At 45.6% G+C, this 22,716-nt stretch overlaps 1 protein-coding gene across 4 annotated transcripts in view; it reads right to left on the minus strand.

Moving 5' to 3' along the window:
• The window catches only part of SNX27 (sorting nexin 27), a 56,413-nt gene that overhangs the window by 25,962 nt on the left and 7,735 nt on the right, over positions 1 to 22,716 (minus strand). For 3 of the 4 annotated variants that reach the window (XR_004371986.2, XM_032768016.2, XM_032768015.2), the window contains exons 2-3: positions 6,796 to 7,027; positions 574 to 766 (exon numbers count right to left, since the gene is read on the minus strand). Coding sequence is in view for 3 of the 4 variants with exons in the window: in XM_032768016.2 (XP_032623907.1) it covers positions 574 to 766; positions 6,796 to 7,027 (425 nt within the window). In the remaining variant the exon portion in view is untranslated. Of the gene's footprint in view, positions 1 to 573; positions 767 to 6,795; positions 7,028 to 12,051; positions 12,071 to 22,716 lie in introns of those variants that run through there. The other variant, XM_075071108.1, reaches the window with a different exon arrangement.

Raw genomic sequence — 22,716 nt, forward strand, 5'->3', positions numbered from 1 at the left:
TACTAAGAATACTTCCGAGGTCCACAGATAAAGTAGGGGATATGGATGCAGCATTGCTACCCAGACAGCATAAGCAACTGAAGTTATAGATTCCAGGCTCTAAGCCACAGAAGCTTAAACAGAGAGGCATACCACCCTTTAAAACATACAGCAGTGGCAAGGCCATGTTATGGCGGTCTGACTGGGATTCCCTAAGAAAAAGATCTTAAGAACGATTCTCTCCACAATACCAAGTTGTCCTTAGCTCCCTCTTACCCCCACTCTATCCAGCATCTGTGTGTTTACTGGTAAGCCATGCAACACAGTTTGTAATGCATGGGGGGGCCGTTATTTACAAACACTGTTTTGTTGTTGGAAGTGCTCAGTAAGTCAATAACACACACGTCGCTGTGGCAAGTGAAGTTTGGTTTTTCTTGCAGTGTTTCCCTTGGAAAATCGAGCCTGGTTTTAAATGAGTCTCTTTCCCTTGCTGGTCAGCTTTACCGCCATCTCTGTAAGACCTTTCATCTGCCTGGAAGCCAACAGCTTCAATGTAGCACTGGGCTTGTGCTTCTGGCTCAGCTGGTCCTTTACCTTTCTCTAGATACTCCTCGAGCCCTCGGCGCCTGGCATCCAACTGCTGCTCCGACAAAGAGAAAGGCCATTTCCCCGGCAAGCGTGGGAAGGTGAAATTGGCAAACTCCCGCTTCAGGTTCTGGTGGAGGATGGCAAACTCCCGGTACCGCTTCGAACACAGCTGCCTCCCTGCCATGTAAACATTGTAAACCTAGCAGGATGCAGAGGGAAAAGAAGGACAGGAAAGTTGTCTAGTGCAATAAAAAGCTTCCCAAATGTAAACAGATGCACTGCTGCCTTCCTGAGTCTGCAGACAGCCTGAAATTAGCTGAGAGTTGAGAACTGCCTCAGTCATCTCAATGGGGTGTTGACATCAAAGCTTAATGGTAGGTTAGAAGATTGCTAGCAATTTAAATCATTCTCTATGTCACAGCTGATCATTTGGTCAGAGAAACACACCAACTAACGATTCCAGGCATCACTATTTGACACAGCAATAGACTGGTGTGGGGGCAGTGAAACAACTGGCATAAGAAAAAGGAGTTCAAGCTGCCTTTCACCTACAAAAAACTGCACCCTAACCCTCTTTCCAAATGCCCCAGCTGTGTACTACCCAGATGCCAGTGGCCAGCTTCCACCTTGACAACTTCTACAATGAAGAAAATTTGAAGGAATCACAAACTGAACATCAAACAAGAAATACTGCACTGATTAGATCAATTGTTTCCATAGCCAATAACGCCACACACACACACTATATATATATATATATGTATACACACACACTTAAAGCTACAGCTGAATTTCCAGTCTGCTGCAGAATTCAGCATCAGAGGGCCACAGAAATCCAGGGCCTTTGCTGCAATGTTTAGGTTCAGAATACACAAGGCCTTACTTAAAACACAGACATTCCTCCAGAGCCCAAAGACAGCCTCTGATCAAGGATCAGGCTTAGACTCCAAGACTGAATAGAGACTCTTGGTGCTGTCAGGCACTCCCAGCTGGGCAAGAGACAATGGGGCAGGGGAGAGGGGTTCAAAACTTTTGGAAACACCTTGTCATCCAACTAGCTTCTGTGCTGCGCACATAGCTCTTATTTCATCCCAAGGTCATTCAGGAAATGGGATTTGGCCTCTGTAGCCTGATGGGAATTTGACATCAGAAAGGAAAGGAAAACGATCTAGAGCGAAGGGGGGTTTAGCCAACACATCAGGGCACCTTTCAAAGATCTAAACACATCTACAGATCATGCCTTCACCATTTAGCCAGCCTCCAATTTTAAGGTCAATTAGTTCTACACACTACATGTGACAAGGTCTTTACAAAGAATACTGTTAAGGGGTCCAGAGATAAGCAAGGGATTCAGAATCAGTGTTACCACCCAGACAGCATGAAGTCCAGGCCCTGCTGCGGGGCCGCGTGCAGGTTTCAGGGGGGCCACCAAGCAGAGCCAGTGTTAGTCTTGCTGGGGCCCAGGGAAGAAAGCTGAAGCCCTGCTGTGCGGGGCTGAAACCCAGGGCCCTGAGCCCTGCCACGTGGGGCTGAAGCCAAAGCCTGTGCAACTTAGCTTTGCAGGGATCCCTGTGGTGTGGCGCCCCAGGCAACTGCCCTGCTTCCTATCCCCTAACACTGGCCCTGGCTTTTAGATGCAGAAAAACAGTTGTTGTGACAAAGGTGGGCTGTCAACTTTTTATAGCGGGCGGGGGACATGTGGGGGCCTCAGAAAGAAAAAGGTTGAGAACCCCTGGCATAAAGAACTGACACCACACACCAGGTTCTTATCAATTTTGCAGAAGTCCTTGCATCGCTAATATGCCCACAATGATAAAGAAGCACCAACCGATGCGACACTGCCTTAACCAGCTTCACAGGAGGAAAGGAATGTGCTAAAGATATAAACACGCTTACACCCCTTTTGCGGGTACAAGATAAATTTGCACATCAGCAACCATCTTGCCAAAGTCGTACATCAACTCCCCTTTGCATTTGCAACACTGAAAGCCCTGGCAGGTCAGAGAAGTACAGTATTTCAGAAAGCACCACCCTAGACACAAGAGAGAACCTTCCACAGCTCTTGGAAAATCAAAGAATTCTGAGTCCCATTTCGCTTCCAAGATCTGTACAGGGCGTTGTCTCGGAATCTGAATCAATTTGTTTTCAGCATTAGCCATAGGAATACCTAACCTCTGACCTTCCCAAAAAAAAAAAAAAGATATTTTTTCAAAGCACAACTCTTGCGTTGCTCAAAAGCATATATTCATGACGTGATGCTGGAGAACCCCAGAGGAGGGAAGAAACAAGGAGGCGAGGCCAGTATTAGCTGACCTCTGTCCAGCTGAGAACATACATTGCATTTGTCTAGTCATTTTAAGTTTGCATTTCATTCCAGCCACATTGCAGGCTTCCTGCAGCACAGATACAGCTGCTACAGCTTCCTTGCAAGATTTCTTCTCTTTAGACTAAGACTCGTGTTTCTATCACCCTTTCCCTCTTGTCCTATAACTGGGTACTGAATTTAGCCATCTGCCTGGCGTGGGTGCAGAGCCCAGAATTGGAACAACACGGGATGCTACAGGATAGAACTGTGATATGGGAAACTTGCACACTCCCTGTTCGCACTATGTCTGGCCACTGCCCTGAATCCTTTGTTTCCATGAGGATCAAATGTGCTCCATTTAAAAGCACACGGTACATGTCCTAGGTTACAAGCCTCACACTAGATTCTGCTTCTTGGTGATGAACCAAGTTCTAGTCCTCGCCTCCCCAAAAACATACACGCTTCTGTGCGTCTGCCGGGTTCCTGGAACAGTAACACACTGTCATGTTCTCCATGGGAAAATACCTCCATTTTCTATGCTGTAAGGGAAAAAGTAGCAAACCAGCAACCAATTTGTCATTTGTCAGCTCCTTACACGCCGAACTGTAACTGCAATGCACACAGCGGGGACTGCTCAGGTTCAGTCAAGCTTTCAGTCTGGGCAGAGCAATTCAAAACCCAGCTGAGTTCACTTTAAAAATTTCTTCACCAGCGCACGATTGCCTTGCATGCCCCTCCACCCCACCCAAAAAGCAGTACCTCATCTGACCCTGACATCGCATCTCAAGACCCTCGGCAACTGTATATCCAGTTCTCTGTGATTGAAACAGCAGCTCTCTAGCCACTAGGAGGTGAAGGGAAGGTTCTGGGTAAGGTGATAAGAGGCAAAACGGAGAAAGAAAACCAGTCTGGGCAGTGAATTGGCCAAGGCAGTTTTTACACCATTTCTCCCCCACCCCAGGCAATGTACTATCATAACCACTTTTAAAGGACCCTAGATGCCTGAGTGTTTAAGTACTGGGAACCAATGCTGGGAGAATTTTCACTTTGACACTGATCTATGGACCAGTCCCAGGAGCTGGTGACCAGTAACTGTCCTCTTGACAAGCGCCTATTTGAGAGGGGAAGAATATCACACTTGTGGCTGGCTCTGTCTCTGACAGTCACTTACTGAAAACAAAAGACCGGATGGAATTTCTTCTTTTTTGCTTTAAGATTCTTTGCTGATTTTTCTCGTGGTTCAAACCTAACACGTATGCTGTCAAAGCACCATTTCGCTACACAAATCACCACGAAGGCTAATGGTGCTGGAGGCCTCTAGCCCCAATGGATGGAGTACAGGACACAGCTCAACAAGTATACTACAGAGGCATTCAGGGAACATAAAACACAACCAAAGGAGCCAAGTAAAATGGCCCAGATGAGGCCTGGCCAATTAATATCACTGGAACATGCCCAAAATTCCACTTTGGGACCTGTAAGCCATTAAAATGAGATTCTCAGTGTAAGTTTGCCCTAATCCAGTGAACAGCTTTACATCTCTTTGTGTTGCTTCCCAGCCATTATTCCACTTGTAATAGATGCCTCACTTAATTCTGGCAGGTTGGAGCCCTCTCAGCCATGCCCCAGGTGAACACTACAGGAGCGGTGCCCAGGAACATTCACATCTCCATTTGCTCATGGTAAAATTACTATGACCACGGGTCTCTGCAACATGGTGTGTCCAAGCTCTCACACGTGATCTGACAGGGTGGCTCAAAAGTGAGAAGAAGTTTGATCTCACATCATGAAAGCATCAGAGTCACTCACACAATCCAGGAGCAATTGGAAGAGTACTCAAAAGCAGCCTGGGATTGGAATGGCATGTGGGACTGAGGACCAGGATTGAAATCCATCAGCAGAGCTTGTAGGGATCCCAGAAGTGCAAAAACAGGAATGCCGCAGACCAAGATTGAGGTGACAGTTGTAGAGGTGAACCAGCAAAGCTGCTGGGTGTGCTACTAGAATTGCAGGGGTGCTGAGGCAAGGATTGAGGTGCATTGGCAAAGATGCATGGGCCCAGAGGGGGAACAGCAGAAGATGCTGCAGACGAGGACAGATGTGCTTTGGCAAAGCTCGATGGGCTCAGAAGTGCTAACAGGAGTGAAAATGTGTTAGTCACATCTATAGACGCGACTCAGACACACAAGGAGCTGAGTCTAGTAAGATGGTGCCATTTTTACACCGCCACTGTTCTGACTACAAGCAATCTTTAAGCGATTCCACCCCTCCTGAAGCTCTTGCTGCTCTGTGGATTTGTTGTGAATAAGCCTCAAATCTCCTTTCAGAGTCAGTAGTGTGTTCTCAGTTCAAAGCACAGCAAATGCCAGCAACACAAGCTAGATGAAAATACATGCAGCCTAGCTGCCAGCAACAGCCAGCACCAGTCTTTGGGCAGAAACGTGACTAACAGATTTTTCCCAATTGATTCAAACCAAGAACAGTAATCAGGAAGTAAACTTTAACTGCCACCAAGAGAAAAATAAAAGTTTATTCTGTGATCTGCAGCAATTAGATTTTCTTTCAAAACTTAACAATGGAAGGGAAGTGCGTACTTTAATCATCCACAACTCAAATTAGATTTTCCCCTCTCTACATCTCTGGAAGAAGGGAACCAGATTGGAAACATGCAAAATAGCTAGTGCATTCCATTCCAAGCTGCAGCCAAGCATCCATGATAAGCCAGAGTCAACAGCAAGCCTCAGAGGATGCATCCGATAAGGAGCAGTTTCAAGACAGACCATGTTATTTGAAAGAATGAGTGCCAGCTCCCATAGTGAAGGCAGTCAGGCAGGGTCTTCCACCCAGGAGGAAGGTGGTACTTTCTACAGTTGATCCCTAACTAATGAGAACAGAAAGGGAAAGAAATACACACACACACACACACACACAATCTTAACATTTGTTATAGTACAGAGGTTACACACTTATTCTGCTTAGCAGGAGCGCTGAACATGCAAACAGCTACCACTGAATTAAGTGGGAGTGGCAGATGCTCAGCAACTGTGAAAATCAGGCCACCGTAACACCTGTATGTGAAATCTTTGGCCACTTCCCTGAAGATTAGTGAAGGATCACTCATACACACAGCACATTCTCAGGAAAGGCAGCAGAGTGAAACCGACACAATCAATCACTTCAATTTCATTCTGCTGCGTGGGAAGCTGCAGGAATACAAACATGAGAGGGGAGTTTTTCTTCAATGATCATACTCCTTAGGTATCTATCACAGGTATTCTAGGCACTTAATATAAAACAGGATATAGAAGCATATATGAGCTAACTGATGGTACTGAATAGAAAGTGTCAACCAAAGGCCATTTGTCAAGGTCACCCTCTGGGACCCACTGCTCAGAGCTACCCTGCTTGGATAAACTGGCTGAAAACTGACAGATAACCCAGTTCAGAAAAAGAGTAAGTATCCCAACAGGAACGTGTTGGCATCAAAAAAAACAGTATCATAACAGGCACTAATTGGCTTCCTTGCTGGCAGATTCCGCAAAGAAGCCAAGGGACTGAATGAACCATGGAGGCCAAGGTCATCTCAGCCCTAGAGGAGATTCCTCTGTTATGATGATTTTGGGATGGACCCAGGTAGAGAGGAAAGTTTGCACTACTGCTGCTCTATGAATCAGAGGCCTTCATACATGGGACTGTTACACCCTTTACATGCACTAAAATTAAAGGAAATAATGGGATCTGGAGTTCCAAGACATGGTCAGTATTACAGCCTCTTTGAGGTTGAAGGAGAGGGTCTGACAACCAGAATTGAGGGATCAGATTAAAAACCAGGCCTCTCGGAAAACTCTGACAGCTTAGAACCTGATCAGCAGGAAAACTCCTCAATTCTGGACTCCACAAGGCATGCTCGAGCCAATACTAACCACAAACTTCTCGCCATTCTGCTCCACGTGTTTGTATGTTGGGATGGAGATGGGCACAGCCTGCTTTTCAGTGTAGTCATAGAACGACTGCCCCAAAGAGTCATCGCTGGGGTCGAGGTTATCAGCCTCATGGGGCGGAACGGATAACACTGTCAGTATTAACTCCTTCTCTCCTGCTCGAATCAGGTCCACCACCTGCTTGTGCGTTGCCCCTTCTACATTCACGCCATTCCTGAGAAGGGAAAAAACAATCAGGTCATAAACAAGGCAGATGTGCCTAAGTAGTCTCAAAACCAAGCCAGGATCAGCCCAAAAAAGTGTGAAAACAACATAGCGCTTCTTATTTACTCCCTTTACAACATTATTAGCTGAAGCTGCCTAATATCATGCAGTTTGACATCCAATGTCCCTTCAGTGACTTCCACCAGTCGTGAATTTGAGCCAATGTCTATTTAGGTTTTGCAAAAAATAAAATAAATAGAAGGGGGTGGGGTCAAGAACCCTCTTGATGAATGGAACTGATTTCAGTTTTATGGCAGTGGAAATAGGATTTGCAATTTAACACTTCACTTGCAGTGCTGGGAAGCCAAACACTACCTGTGGTACATGCCAATCCAAGAGAACTGAATAGATCGGATCAGTAGAGATGGATGACATTTTCCCCAGCAAATAGTAAATTTGCCAAAAAGCCCATTTTTCAGGGCACTGAAAACTATTTGCAAATTCAAGGCAAATTCAGCTAACAGATTCAGCTGGAAATTTTCTCTTTTTTTTTTTTTTAAGAAGTATTTTTCCAAAATCAAAAGTTGTATTTCACTTAGAAATTTTTCTAATTTTTTTTCTAAAAACAAAAGAAAAGGGGGAACCTCAACCCTCCCAAATGACCCAAAAAGCAAAAATACCAAAAACATTTTGTTCTGGGTTTAAATGTTTTAATTTTTTTGCGCAAAACAAAACAAAAAATCAGTTATGGGCTGAACCAAACCAATCCTCCCCCACCCCCCAAAACGTGCACACACTTTTCAGTTTGGCCCCTGGATAGAAAAGTCAAATTAGTCGCTCAGCACTACTGACCAGTTTAGTTTCACTCTCCAACCTGTGAAGTCCAAAAAGTAAAAGATTCATTGATGGTAAAAAGCCCATTTGATTTTAAGCCTGATCAGTTTTTGATATTACAGTATCTTAAATAATGCAGTTGAGGCTTTGTTTAATTCAAATATGCTCCCCGTAATTTTCAAAATAGGCTTTACATGAGAACTACAATTCTTCACCTTCCCAAAATGCTCACTGCTAGATAGGTCCCAGGAAGATGGACTTGTTGCTTGCAACTTAAAGCACATATCTAAGGCGGTCCAAGATTAGGGAAGCAAAGCTTTATAATGAATAATGTGCATTGTTCCAATCAGGCAAGGGAAGGTTGACCTCAAAACAGAACGCAGGTTTAACAGATTTTAAGGCTTGAGGGGACCATTATGATCACCTTATTGACCTGCACAACACCGCTCAGAGAATTTCATTCAATGATTTCTGCATCTAATCCCATGACTAACAGTTGAGTTAGAGCAAATATTTAAGTTAGGAAATAAACTCAATGTAAAAAAACAGAAGGCTTGAAACTCTTGACACTAAGTGGTCTCTGAGAACTGCAAATGTTATTGTTCTCTCAATAAACAGCCACTGGTCAGTCAACCCCTGCTAAGTTCTGGTCCAACGATAGCCCGAGAGACAACAGACCACACCTGGTTACCAGTTTTTAAAGGCTTTTGTTTTGTAGTCAAATAAAATCCACCCAAACATAGCTGTTTTGTTCTCTCTTACAGTTCTGGGGAGGGGGAAAAAAAGCCTGTTTTTCTCCCAGATAAGAATTCAATTTAGTAGCAAGCCTCTACAGATGGTGTCAACGGAACAGTCTCTGCCAGGGTTTGGTATCTAAAACATTCAGTTGTATAAACAGGAACAGTCCAAGCCGCATCCTTGCTAATCAGCCCAGATGCACTGGAACTGGGCTGCAGGCACCAGACAGAGAGCGCATGTCTCATCTGAAAGGACTGTCCCTCTTCTCTTCATTAACTATGCAGGCTACTCAAAAACACACACTTGGAAGGGCATGAACACAGAATTACCTCAGGGATAGGGTGATGAGAAATTCTTTTAATCTTGGGGTCGCTGATTCCAATCCAACTAAAGTCAGAGTGACCAAAACTAGGCCCTTCGACTTGTTTTCTTGACACACAGGAACTGCTCTGTCCTATCAGGCTAATTGTCCATCATGTCCCATATACTGTGCCTCTGGCCAGGAACACCTGATGCTTCAGAGTAATGCAAAAGAAAAGCTGTGCACACTTGGTTATGAAACGCTGCCCATGCAAGTGGAGGAAGAGAATTTTTTCTTAAACACTCCCCCTCAGGCAATTCTGTATCTCCCTCCTCCTTGAGTGTGAGAATGGATTTTCATCATCTAAGTGCAGAAAGCCACAAACACCACTCACAGAATTATCCAAGCCTGCTTGAAATGCAGCCACTGTTTTTAGCTTTCTGTCCTTCCAAAGTCTCCCTAACACTGAAATCAAAAAAAGGCAGCTCTTGCCGCTTAATATCCAGTACTTTTTATTGAACTTTTATTTACAGAAAGATCCCTGAAAAGGTTGTCTAAACTTACAAATCTGATCCAAGGTTCTGAACCAAGCCTCTAAAACTACTTCAGAGGAAATGCAGAAACAGATAGGATCAAACTGTCACAGCCCAGTTCAAGTCACCCGCTAAAGCAGGGTATTAAGCACAGTTGTTAAAATACTGTTCAAACCTCTATGAAGCTATATCATTTTAAAAGACAAAAGTGAACCTTCCCCACACATTACCTTCAGGTTCTTCTGGGCTTAGAGGACTTTGCAGAAAAGTGAAAGCTCAAATGCTTTGAGCACCTGAGGAAGGTGGATGTACTTTGCGAACAATGGTGCTGGTACTTAGGGTTTGTACACACTACCACTGATGTCACTCAGGAGCGTGAATAAGCAGTAAGTTTCACTGACCTAAGTGCGGGTGTGGACAGCGCCCTCTCTCCCCCGCCAACATAGCTACTGTCTCCCGCGGAGGTGGTTTTATTATGCCGACAGGAGAACTCTCTCCCATCGGCATGGACCGTCTTCACCACTCACATAACAGTGGTGCAGCTACACCGCTGTAGTGTTTCTAGCGTAGACTAACCCTTAGAGCTGGGGGGCTGGAGAGCAGCAGATACTGCCAGCCGCCCAACTCTGAAGGCAGCATCGCTGCCATCAACAGCATAGAAGTAAAGGTGGCAACATCACGATTCCGCCCCCATGATCCCCTTTTGGGCTGGGACTCCCACTGTTACAACACCTTGAAATGTCAGGTTTAAATCTCTGAAACCATGAAATTTACAATTTTTAAAATCCTATGACCGTGAAATTGACCAAAATCTACCATGAATTTGGTAGGGCCCTATTCGTGAGACAGACATGCCATCCAAGAATTGTTTCCTTCAGTGCGAAGTTAGTGCTGTTAAACAGTGCTGCAATGGACAGCCCTAGAGACTGACGCCATCTGTTTGTCCAAAAACCACGTCCAGCACAAGGGGCCGCAGGTCATGTTTTCCTCACACTGTCTGCCGCCTGCGTGCGTCAATCCAGACCTGAAACGGGGAGTGGGGAGTTGAGCAGAGGAGAGAATTCAGTTACTCTGGCCCATTCAATCCTGGGCTTCCCAGAGAGACTGCCACAGACTGCCAGTTGTGATGGTGGTTTTGGTAACATGGACGACTGTGCAAAAGGAACTGCCTGAGAGCCATCAGATTCATTTCACAAGGGCTACAAGATGGAAACAGTTTTCAGTCACTCCCACCCTGAGCTGGATATGACCTAGGACCCCAAAAGAAAAAGCTCAGTACTCATTCCCTGTCACCAGAGCCATCCCCATCTCTCTCCTGACAGAGGTCATGCCAGTGAAAAAGAATCAACTGCCCTCCTCTCCTCACTCTCAATTTCTAGCGCTTACTTAACCATGCCTGCTTCCAGGCTGATCTGAAAATGGCTGTTTCCTTGTGCGATCAGATATATACAGCCCCAGTCCCCTTCCAGAACCACACTTCCTCCCAGAGCTGGGAACAGAACCCAGGGGTTTCACCTCCAAGTCCTGGCTAACTACTGCAATGTATCATTTCATTTGCACAAAAGTAATTGTCTGTGAAGCCCCCCGCCACCCAGTCACTTAATATATCAACCCAACAGGCTTCTTTATACGCCCAGACACGATTTCAATGGCAGTCCTGCTGCTGCTCCACTGCACTGGCCCCCAGCTCTGCACTCCGAAGGCGCCGAAGGGAGCAGTGCAATACCACAGGGGCCAGACGACTAGCACCTGCGTAATAAAGTCACCATAGCAACTCAGCCAGGAGTAATCACCTCCAAGCCAAAGAACGTGAACAGTACATAAGCAGGGATCCTAGTTTTCTGTGATATAAAGACCAAAATTCTCTGATGAAAAATAAAATAAAATCAGTGAACGAACGAACAATGAAACGCTGAACTTTAGTTTCCCTAGCCACAATATATACAGGTATTAGTTGAACACAATGTTTTACTGATGCACAGTAGAACCCCATTTATCCAAGCCTCCCTTATCCAGCAGTCTGTATTAACCGAACCACCAGCTGACCAGGGCTGACAGCGGTGCGGCTAGGGCTGACAGCCAACACGCCAGCCACCCAGGGCTGGCAGTTCTGTTAATACGCAGAAGCGGATAATGGAGTACGGATAAACAGGGTTCTACTCTATGTGTTTCCATTTTTTTTACAAAATATAAAAATTTGCTGTAAAGATGCAAATTCCTCATTTTTCCATGGCAAACTGATTTCTAGGATCCCTGATCATATGGCATGGACAAATCAGACACCTCCAGAAGGGGGAGATCAGCTTAGCCAAACTACGTAGTATATATTCAGTGATAGAATTGTTTGGTTTTACAGAGTTTAAACACACTGGTTCCTAAGACAATTGGATACTAGAGGATTTTTTGGACATGAGTTTTGTTTTTACTTCCACCCTTCCAGCAGACTCACCCTGTCCCAGAGGAGAACTATTCATCCTCCAACTCAGCTCTTATCCAATCCAAGATGTCTCGCTGCAAGACACAAAGTTGTACTGAGCCCCAAGGTGGGAACTGTTAAACAGGAAGACTAATAGCATTCACTACCAATGGGCTGGAGAACCAAACGATCTGCCATGACAAAGAACTTACCTCAGTGAGAAAACCACAACCTGCTGGATGGCATCAGACAGACACCTGCCGTCCACAGCCCTTCGCCAGATTTCAGTCAGACCCAGAGTGCAACTGACAAAAACGAGTCACGCTTTTTCAGCTGGTACATCACTGAGCGTACAGTGGTAAGAGCAAGAAACTAGGAGTCCTGAAGTCGGGAGTCTATTCTCAGCTCTGCAACTGTGTCTGTGTGATTACGGGAAAGGCACTTCCCCTCTGTGCCCAATTCCCTCATCTGTAAGGCCTGGATCATAAAGACCTACTTCACAGAGGGGGTGAGAGGCTCAATGAATGTTCACCAAGTTGTTTGTTGAAATCTTTAGACAGAAGAAATTACAGGAGGACCAAGAATAGTTTAATGACTACAAACTCTGTGCCATCTTCAAGAGTTCCAACAGCTAAAGCAGAGGATAATTTAATCCAACTAGGAAGAGCCTTTTTAAATCCCCCACACCCATGGGGACTCTCAGTGCCATGACAAATTCCCCAGGATCTTCCCCCTCCCACCCTTCTCTCTTTTCTTAGGGCTCATCCGGAAAATGGTCAGTGACAGCGAGGAACAAAAACTGCTCCCCACCAGCCATGCTGAAAACGTTTTCCCCTCTGGCTCCAAGGGACAGGGTCAGTCAAGCTCAACGTGATCCAGGGTGGCCAAGAGTGCTAGACAACAGCACAGCGAGGTACGTAGGAATGAAGAATGCTTACCCCTCTTTCAACATAAGCCTCAGCTTGTACATGTTGGCACGTGCTGGTGACACAGACTGGTGGAATTACATTAACATAAGACAATGACCTAGGGGCTCTAGGAACAAAACTTCCGAAGCACTAAGCCAAAAGAGACTGACCAGAGGTTCCCGGTCCACAGGCTACCATGGCTGGAAAGAACAGATGTCTGAAGTCCCCTACCCCGTTTACAGCTTCACTTCTGGAATGCCAGGAGTTGCAAGGGGGGGGAAGCAATCCAACGGGCACTGCTTCCAGGAGTCCCCAGCAGTTTGCTGCACCCCGGGTGCATCTTTCAGCAACGAGACCATGTGGAGGGTCACTCAAAGAATACTGCACTCCAAAAAGCACTGAACTATGCCTGAATCTGGGCACATATGCAGGAAAAAATCAGCAACCATGTTGGCAGTGAGAGGAAGAAGCAGAGTGTAGTGCGATGACCGATCATAACGGGCCCTTCTGACCTTAAGGCTATGACCACTTACTGGGGGCCTCCGTGTGACCAGGGGTGCCTCTGCAGTGCTCTGCCCATTTTCTCCTTCACAGGGCTCCTTAAACAAACCTTACAGTCCCCTGGAAAATTAAAAACATTCCCCACCTGGGATCCAATTTATTCAGTCCTCAGGTCTCCATTGGCCCTCCAGGTCCCAAACCAGTTCAGTCTCTTTCATTTCTTAGCTGGGAGAAGTGGGGGACAGAGAGGTTTCTCAGCCCTACTTCCAAGAGCTAAGTCACAATCTGATGTCTCTGCAGGAGTCAAGTTCGCCCTCTGTAGCTGCTGCTTCAAGTCAGATTTTCTCAGGCTCCTGTTTTCTTGAGCATCCCGCATCTTACTGTCATGCCCTCCTCTCAACCACCGCCTTCGTTGCAGCTTCCTGCTGCCTGTTGTATTGGAATCACCTGATCTCTCTCAGGTGGGCCTCATCTTGTAATCAGGGCTGGTTTAGCCCCAGGCTCTCCAGCCTATGGGCAAGCCATCCTGCTAGAGGGAGCCATTTGCGGTACATGGTTTTCCCAGTGTAAATGGGCCCTGGGGGACATTGACATAGGCACCAACTCCATGTCTGGAGCACCCACAGATCAACTCCTCCTCCATGTCCCCCCAGCCCTCTTGCCCACCAGGGCACCAAGAAGCTCCTCCCCTCCCTCCCAGCACCTCCCGAAATCAGCTGTTCAGCAGCATGCAGGAGGGGCTGGGGGCAGGAAGAGGTGGGGAAGGGGGAAGAAAGAGGCAGGACGGGGGCTTAGGGGAAGAGGTGGAGTGGGAGCAGGACCTAGGGTGAGAGTTGAGCAACCCTCCCCGGGGAAGTTGGTGCCTCTGGACACTGATGTTTTTTTGATAAGGCAGGATCTCCCCACATCACTATGCTTAAAAAGGAGTTTTTCCAACGTTTACAGTATTTATAAATCTCTTTAGAAAACACTTGAGGATTTTTAATTCTCCTAAATCATCTCAAGAGAAATGCCAACATATCCCAGAACAAGGACACTTAAGGGAAAACAGGGTGGATAAAAATCAATGATTTAGGGGGAATCAGTTTTTATTTAAATCCCATTTTTTGATTTTTTTTTTTTTTTTTTATTAAAAACTGTTTAAAACAAAATCTGAATTTAATACAAAATATGTTGAGGACTAAGCTTGTTATAATCTCCTCAAACATTCAAATAAAAAAATAAATATGCTTGAGCCTCTATGAAAAACTCAGTTAAAGGCTGAGGGGAATCTAATTTTTATGGTTAAGCTTTATAAAAAGAGCACAATAGTAGTATGTAAGCAATATCTCATTCATTCTCTAACATACAAAATATGTAGAATTAAGAAGCTGAAAATATTAAGCTACATAACTGCTTAAATAAATGTATATCATTATAGTGGACCCACCTAGCAAAAAGATGTACCAAATCTAGTGTAAAGGCTCTGTTTAGCAGTAAATCAACATATTTCAAGTGTGAGTGTCCCGTTCTTTAGAAAATAACTGAGGTACAAATAGGAAAGTTGATTAAAATTGACGATTTTAAATGGAAGCTTTCCACATGGTGATTTCAAGTCAATCCAGCCTGAGGGAAAAAGTTTGAAATCAACTTTGTCCTCCCCTAGTAGAGAGCAAAACGTCAACAAAAGATTAATACTAAAAGCTGCCCTCTCACCAGTACGCACCATTCAGCCAACAAGTCCCAACCATCCCACTACTGGAGGAGAAAGTTCTGGGGACCAAAATATTTATAGGTTTTAAAAGTCACCTCTTTCTAAGGAGCCGAGCCAGCAGTATTGTTACGCTCACCATGATTTCATGCATCATCCATCTCTTAACAGAGGACTCTTCCCCACCCCAGTCCCTCACCTCTTTCTGCTCTTGACACCTGACTTTGGAGCGTGTGTGATTCTGGCTCTATCCAAGATTCAGAATTCCTCCAAGTAGGTCTGTCAGTCAAGAAATATTAAGAGTCCCATAAAATTCAGTGAATCACTAGCAAGCCATTCACACTCACTGCCTGCCCCTTAACACCAATCCGCCTCACTAAAATCTCTCCCCGTTAATAGATTTGTTTTGAAGTGCAGAGTCAGAAGTCCACTCACACAACGTTCTTTTATTACAATAACGGGAGCAGGTTGCTAACTGTGGGGTGGAAAGAGCGATAATCTTGACATCTATAGTAACAAAGATCCCATGACAAGGACAGTAACCATACAGATCAGCAGCCTCCTCAGGAGAGGTCTCTGCTGGACATGAAGCCGAATCACCCTGTAGCAATATAACAGGCCTTTCACCACAACTGCTGCATCAGCTTCTGAGACAGAAACTCAATCGTTTGCACCTCTCTCCCCCTACGCCTCTCATACTTTTACCCAAGCTGGAGTCCTGACTTCCCACTTCCAAAGGCCACTGTGAAGTCCAGAAACACCTGACTAAACAACATTCACTGATCACCCTTCCTCGCTAACTGACCCCTTCTACCCATAAAGATCTCACCAGTCTGCTGTGGACTGTACCACTTCCTATCCTCAAACATCTAGCACAGGGGTGGTCAACCTGTGGCTCCGGAGCCACGTGCGGCTCTTCAGAAGTTAATATGCGGCTCCTTGTATAGGCACAGACTGGCCACAGCTGGAGCTACAGGAGCCAACTTTCCAATGTACTGGGGGCGGAGGTGTGCTCAGTGCTCAGCCCCTGGCTCTGCTACAGGCCCTGCTCCCACTCTACCCCTTCCACCCCCTCCCCTGAGCCTGTTGTGCCCTTGCTCCTCCCTCTCCCCCCCAGAGCCTCCTGCACCCCACGAAACAGCTGATGGGGAGTCGCTGATCAGCAGGGCTGCCGGTGGGTGGGAGGTGCGGAGGGAGCTGACAGAGGGCTGCTGATGTGTTACTGTGGCTCTTTGGCAATGTACATTGGTAATTCTGGCTCCTTCTCAGGCTCAGCTTGGCCACCCCTGATCTAGCACTCTGAGGTAAGGACTTCAATTGTATGGCACAATTCCCCTACTAGACAGCACAATACAGGCTACAGCAACAGGTTTTAGCAGTAGTGCCTAGAGGCACCAGTACTGGGGCCCCAAGCGTGGGGGGCACTGCATAAGCACAGACAGCCCTGCCTCTAAGACAGAGGTGGGCAAATTACGGCCCGTAGGCCACATCTGGCCCGCAGGACCCTCCTTCCTGGCCCAAGAGGCCAGCTCCCGGCCCCTCCCCTGCTGTTCCCTCTCCCCCACAGCCTCAGCTCACTGTGCCACTGGTGCAATGCTCTGGGCAACGGGGCTGTGAGCTCTTGCTGGGCAGCACAGCTGCAGAGCCATGGCCTGACCCGGTGCTGTGTTGTGCGCAGTGGCATGGCTGGCTCCAGCCGGGCGGTGCAGCTGCCTGTCCTGGTGCTCTGGGTAAGGGGTAGGGAGTGGGGGGGTTGGATAGAGGGCACAGGAGTTCGGAGTGGTCAGGGGGCGGATAGGGGTTGGGGCAGTCAGAAAAGAGGCAGCGGTTGGATGAGGCAGCAGGGGGCAGTCAGGAATTAGAGGAGGGTTTGGATGGGGCGGTGGGTGGCAGTCAGGGGACAAGGAGGGGTGGATGGGACAGGGGTGATCAGGGGACAGGGAACGAGGCAGGTTGGATGAGGCAGGAGTCTCCGGGGGGCCATCAGGGGACGAGAAGCAAGGGGGCTCAGCGAGGGGATGGGGCTTGCAAGTCCACTCAGTCCTACTTCTTGGTAAACCAATCACTCAAACAAACAAGTTAGTTCACATTTTCAGGAGATAATGCTGCCCGTTTCTTGTTTACAATGTCACCTGAAAGTGAGAACAGGCGTTCACATGGCACTGTTGTAGCTGGCATCACAAGACATTTACATGCCAGATGCACTAAAGATTCAAATGTCCCTTCATGCTTCAACCACCATTCCAGGGGACATGCGTCCATGCTGATGACAGGTTCTACTCAATAACAATCCAAAGCAATGCGGGCCGACACGTTCATTTTCATCATCAGAGTCAGATGCTACTAGCACAAGGTTGATTTTCTTTTTTGATAGTTCAGGTTCTGTAGTTTCCGCATTGGAGTGTTGCTCTTTTAAGAATTCTGAAAGCATGCTCCACACCTCATCCCTCTCAAATTTTGGAAGGCACTTCAGAGTCTAAAACCTTGGGTCAAAATCTCACATGGTACCTTCTTTGCGTTTTATGAAATCTGCAGTGAAAAAGTGTTCTTAAAATGAACAACATGTGCTGGGTCATCATCCGAGACTGCTATAATATGAAATATATGGCAAAATCCATAAAACAGAGCTGAGGACATACAATTCTCCTCCAAGAAGTTCTGTCACAAATTTAATTAACACATTACTTTTTTAATGAGCGTCATCAGCATGGACATGTCCTCTGGACTGATGGCCAAAACATGAAGGGGCATACGAATGTTTAGCATATCTGGCACGTAAATACATTGCAATGCCAGCCTCAAAAGTGCCATGCAAAGCAAATACCTCTTCTCACTTTCTGGTGACACTGTAATTAAGAAGAGGGCAGCATTATCTCCTGTAAATATAAACAAACTTGTTTGTCTTAGCGACTAGCTGAACAAAAAGGAGGACTGATTGGACTTGCAGGTTGTGAAGTTTTACATTGTTTTGTCTTTGAGTGCAATTATGTAACCAAAAAAAATCTACATTTGTAAGTTACACTTTCATGACAAGGAGATTGCACTACAGTACTTGTATGGGGTGAATTGAAAATACTGTTTCTTTTGTTTATTTTTACAGTTCAAATATTTGTAATAAAAATACACTTTGATTTCAATTACAACACAGAATACAATAAACATGAAAATGTAGAAAAAAACATCCAAAACATTTAATACATTTCAGTTGGTATTCTATTGTTTAACAGTGCGATTAAAGCTGCGATTAATTTTTTTTTTGAGTTAATTGTGTGAGTTAACTGTGATTAATTGACAGCCCTAACTTTTATCCCTGGATATTGTTACATTACCAGGTCCTTCCTCACCACAGGAATTAAACGCTGAAATTCCTGGGGAAATGGAGAGATGATCTCTCTTATTGGCTGGACTATTTTTCCCTGTGTAAAGCCCCGCACCAGTAACATATACATGGCTCTACCCCAAAGAGCTTACACGCTAAACACTAATGTTTCAGACAGTGGATATAGTCTCTAGGGCTATGTCTACACTACAGCCTACGTTGGCATAATTTATGTAGCTCAGGTGTGAATAAACCACCCTTGGAGTTAAACTGACATAAACATTGGTGGGCACGGCACTACGTCTGCAGGAGAGCGTCTCACACCAACGTAGCTTCTGCCATTTGCGGAGGTGGTTTTTTTATGCTGATGGCAGAGCCATAGCAGCGCTGCACGTGTAGACATGGCCTTGGCTATGTCTTCACTAGGAACACCACAGTACCACAGCTGCAGCTGCTCCGCTGTAGCGTGTCAGTGTAAAGCAGTGGTTCTCAACCTGCGGGCCGCTTGCGGCCCAATCAGCACACAGCTGCAGCCCATGTGACAGCCTCAGGGCCATACAGGTAGTATATATATTGTGTGGATGTGGTCCACATAACCCAGACAGAGCTGCGTATGCAGCCCACAATGGTAAATAGGTTGAGAACCACTGGTCGGCAACCTTTGGCACGTGGCTTGCCAGAGTAAGCACCCTGGAGGGCCAGGCAGTTTGTTTACCTGCCACGTCCACAGGTTTGGCCAATCACCGCTTCCACTGACTGCGGTTCGCCATCCCACGCCAATGAGGGTGGCGGGAAGCGACGGCCAGCACATCCCTCGGCCCGCACCACTTCCCGCAGCCCCCATTGGCCTGTGACTGCGAACCGCAGCTAGCGGGAGCCGCGATTGGCCGAACCTGGGGATGCAGCAGGTAAACAAACCGGCCCGGCCTGCCAGGGTGCTTACCCTGGTAAGCCGCATGCCAAAGGTTGCCGACCCCTAGTATAGACACTCAGGACAGCAATGGGAAGGATTAACTACAGTGATTGGATAATCCACCTCCCCAAGAGGCAGTAGCTAGGTCAACAGAAGAATTCTTCCATCACCCACCATTGCCTACACCTAGGGTTAGGTTGGTTTAACTACAACACCCAGGGGTGTAGATTTTTTTTTACATCCCTGAGCAATGCAGCTCAGCTGACCTATTTTTTTTTAGCGTAGACCTGGCCTAAATGGAAGCCCCATGACTTAAAACCATTAGAACTAGGCTGGATAGAGCACTGGAGAACAAACAACAGAACATAACCCTGCCCTGATAGCTCCGTTAGAACCTAATCACTATTTCCCATCTCTAGTATGCTCATAACAAAGGGAAGCACTTGTACGCTGGCCTTCTCCTTTCCAGCTGAAAATCAAGTCCTAGTTTTAACATTCCTTGAGTAAGATAAATACTCATTAAGTAGAGACAGCATAAGCAAATTAAAAGTCCACTGACTTTACCACTGCTGCTATCTTCCTCACACTGAAAAAAGAGCCTGGATCATTTCGTAATTGTTTTCACACAAGCTTCTCATGCCACTTTAAGGAAGTTCTAACAGCTCCGCGTGTATTAACAGGCTCAGCATAACCTATGGTACAGATCCCATTCTTCTGTTGCGGTTTTGGAAGCAATAAAAAGACTAAATGAATGCTAGTGAGAAAGGTTTTGAAGTACACACAAAAACTCGTGCTAACATTTCAAAAGACTTTAAAAACAAATATTGCTATAAATGAGTAAGATTTAACTAGGCAAATGAAGAAGACTTGGTCTTACTAAAGGGGGCAAGTATTTTTGGACACTTCAGAAATAAAGCTTGATATCAATTCTGGAAACTGAACAGCAATTACTTTATTTCAGCTTAAACAAGCAAACAAAAATTGCACCAATAAGGAAAGAGTATCATTTAGTCCAGGTCTACACTACAGAATTTGTCAGCATAGCTCTAATCAGTCAGGGTGTGAAATAACCACACCCCCATCCAGCACAGCTATGCTGGCAAAATCCTCAGTGTAGACACAGTTGTGCCAACAGAAATCTGCCTCTGTCAGCATAAACAATATCGTTTGGGGCAGTGGTATTATGATGCTGACAGAAGAACTCTTTCCATCAGCATAAACTGTGTCTACACTAGGGGGCTATGGCAGTACACCTCTACCAGCAAAGCATTTGTAGTGTAGATAAAGTCTTAGTGCCCAGCTACTCTAGAGTATTTACAACGGCACAACTCCACCGATGCAGCTGCGTCACTGTAAGCTCTCATGTATCCACTCTAAGCCAATGAAAAGAGTTCTGCTGCCGTTTTAACTACTCCATTCCACACAAGCAGCAGTTGCTATGTCGGCAGGAGAAGGTCTATGTGGGTGTAACTTATGTCACTCAGGGTGGTGATTTATTCATACCCCTGAGTGACAGATTCTAGAACTGGAAGGGACCTTGAGAGGTCATCAAGTCCAGTCCCCTGCCCTCATGGCAGGATCAATACTGTCTAGACTATCCCTGATAGACATTTATCTAACCTACTCAAATATTTCCAGAGATGGAGATTCCACAACCTCCCTAGACAATTTAGTCCAATGTTTAACCACTCTGACAGTTAGGAACTTTTTCCTAATGTCCAACCTAAACCTCCCTTGCTGCAGTTTAAGCCCACTGCTTCTTGTTCTATCCTCAGAGCCTAAGATGAACAAGTTTTCTCCGTCCTCTTTATGACACCCTTTTAGATACCTGAAAACTGCTATCATGTCCCCTCTCAGTCTTCTCTTTTCCAAACTAAATAAACCCAATTCTTTCAGCCTTCCTTCATAGGTCATGTTCTCTAGACCTTTAAGCATTCTTGTTGCTCTTTCGGCCCTCTCCAATTCCTCCACATCTTTCTTGAAATGCAGTGCCCAGATCTGAACATATTCCGCTGAGAGCCTAACAAGTGCGAGTAGAGCAGACGAATGACTTCCCGTCACTGGTTTCAGTCATTCACCGATAAGTCTGAAGGAATGCCTAACACGAGTAAATTGCTAGATGCGAAGGGGGTAGGTGTTAGAAGATAAAATAAAAATACGAAGACGTGTAAAAATCACTTAGAAAAGTTGATGCCTGCAAGTCACCAGGGCCTGATGAAATGCATCTTAGCCAATACTCAAAAGAAGCTAACATAGAAAGGTATCTGAGCCTCTGCTATTATTCTTGGAAAATCATAGGGATGGTAGAATTCAGAAGCCTGGGAAATGGGCAAACAGAGTGCCCAATCTATAAAAGGGAAATAAAACAACCCGAGAATTACAGACCAGTTAGTTTAACTTCATGGCCATGAGAAATAATGAGCAAGTACATTAAAAAATCATCTGCAAACACTTGGAAGGTGGTAAGGTGATAGGGAATAGCCAGCATGGATTTGGAAAACAAATCACATCAAATCCAATCTGATAGCTTTCTGCGGGATAACGAGTCTTGTGGATAGAGGGAGAAGCGGTGGCTGTGCCATACCTAGACGTTAGTAAGGCCTTTGATACAGATCTAGCATGATTTCTTATGCAATGAAGACTAAGGCAAATACAACTTAGATTGGGCTTACGTTATAAGGTGGTGCGATAAGCTGGCTGGCTAACACGTACTCAGCGGTAGTATTAAGTGCTTCCCAATCCTATGGAAAGGTATAACAAGTGGGGTTCTGCAAGGGGTCTGTGTTTGGACCGGCTTGTTCAATGATCTCATCAACGACTTAGATTGGCATAGAAAGTGCGCTTATTAAGTTTGCAGATGATACCAAACTGGGAGGGATTGCAACTGCTTTGGAGGATAAGGTCATAATTCAAAATGATCTGGACAAATTGGAGAAAATGGTCTGAGATAAACAGGATGAAGTTTACTACAGACAAATGCAAAGTGCTCCACTTAGGACGGAACAATCAGTTTCACACATACAGAATGGGAAGAGACTGTCTAGGAAGGAGTACAGCAGAAAGGGATCTAGGAGTTATAATGGACCACAAGCTAAAGGAGAGTCAATAGTGTGATGCTGTTGCAAAAAAAGCAAACATGATTCTGGGATGCATTAACAGGTGAGTTGTGAGCAAGACAGAAGTTATGCTGACATAAGGTGCCATGCAGACATAGCCTAAGGCTCAATGCCTTTCAGATAGTATTCTCCTCACTTGGTCAGAAGGTGCAAACTGAGTTCTGAGAAGAACTCCAAAGAGAGAGTACAAACTGGAGAACAGGACTTCAGTCATCTTGCTGATTGCTGCTGATCTTTCTGATAGCAAGCTGTATCTCATCGCTACTTTCATTTCCATCACAACTCTCCTAACAAATCTTGTAACACTTACATAACTCTTGCCACATGTGACAAAGTGGGTATTTTTTGTAATATTTGTATGAATCCCAGGCATGCCTCAGTTTCCCTCCATACATTGCATTGCTACCCAGTGGGTACAAAAGGGTTAATT

The sequence above is a fragment of the Chelonoidis abingdonii genome, chromosome 11 (assembly GCF_003597395.2).
Source record: "Chelonoidis abingdonii isolate Lonesome George chromosome 11, CheloAbing_2.0, whole genome shotgun sequence".
NCBI lineage: Eukaryota > Metazoa > Chordata > Testudines > Testudinidae > Chelonoidis > Chelonoidis abingdonii.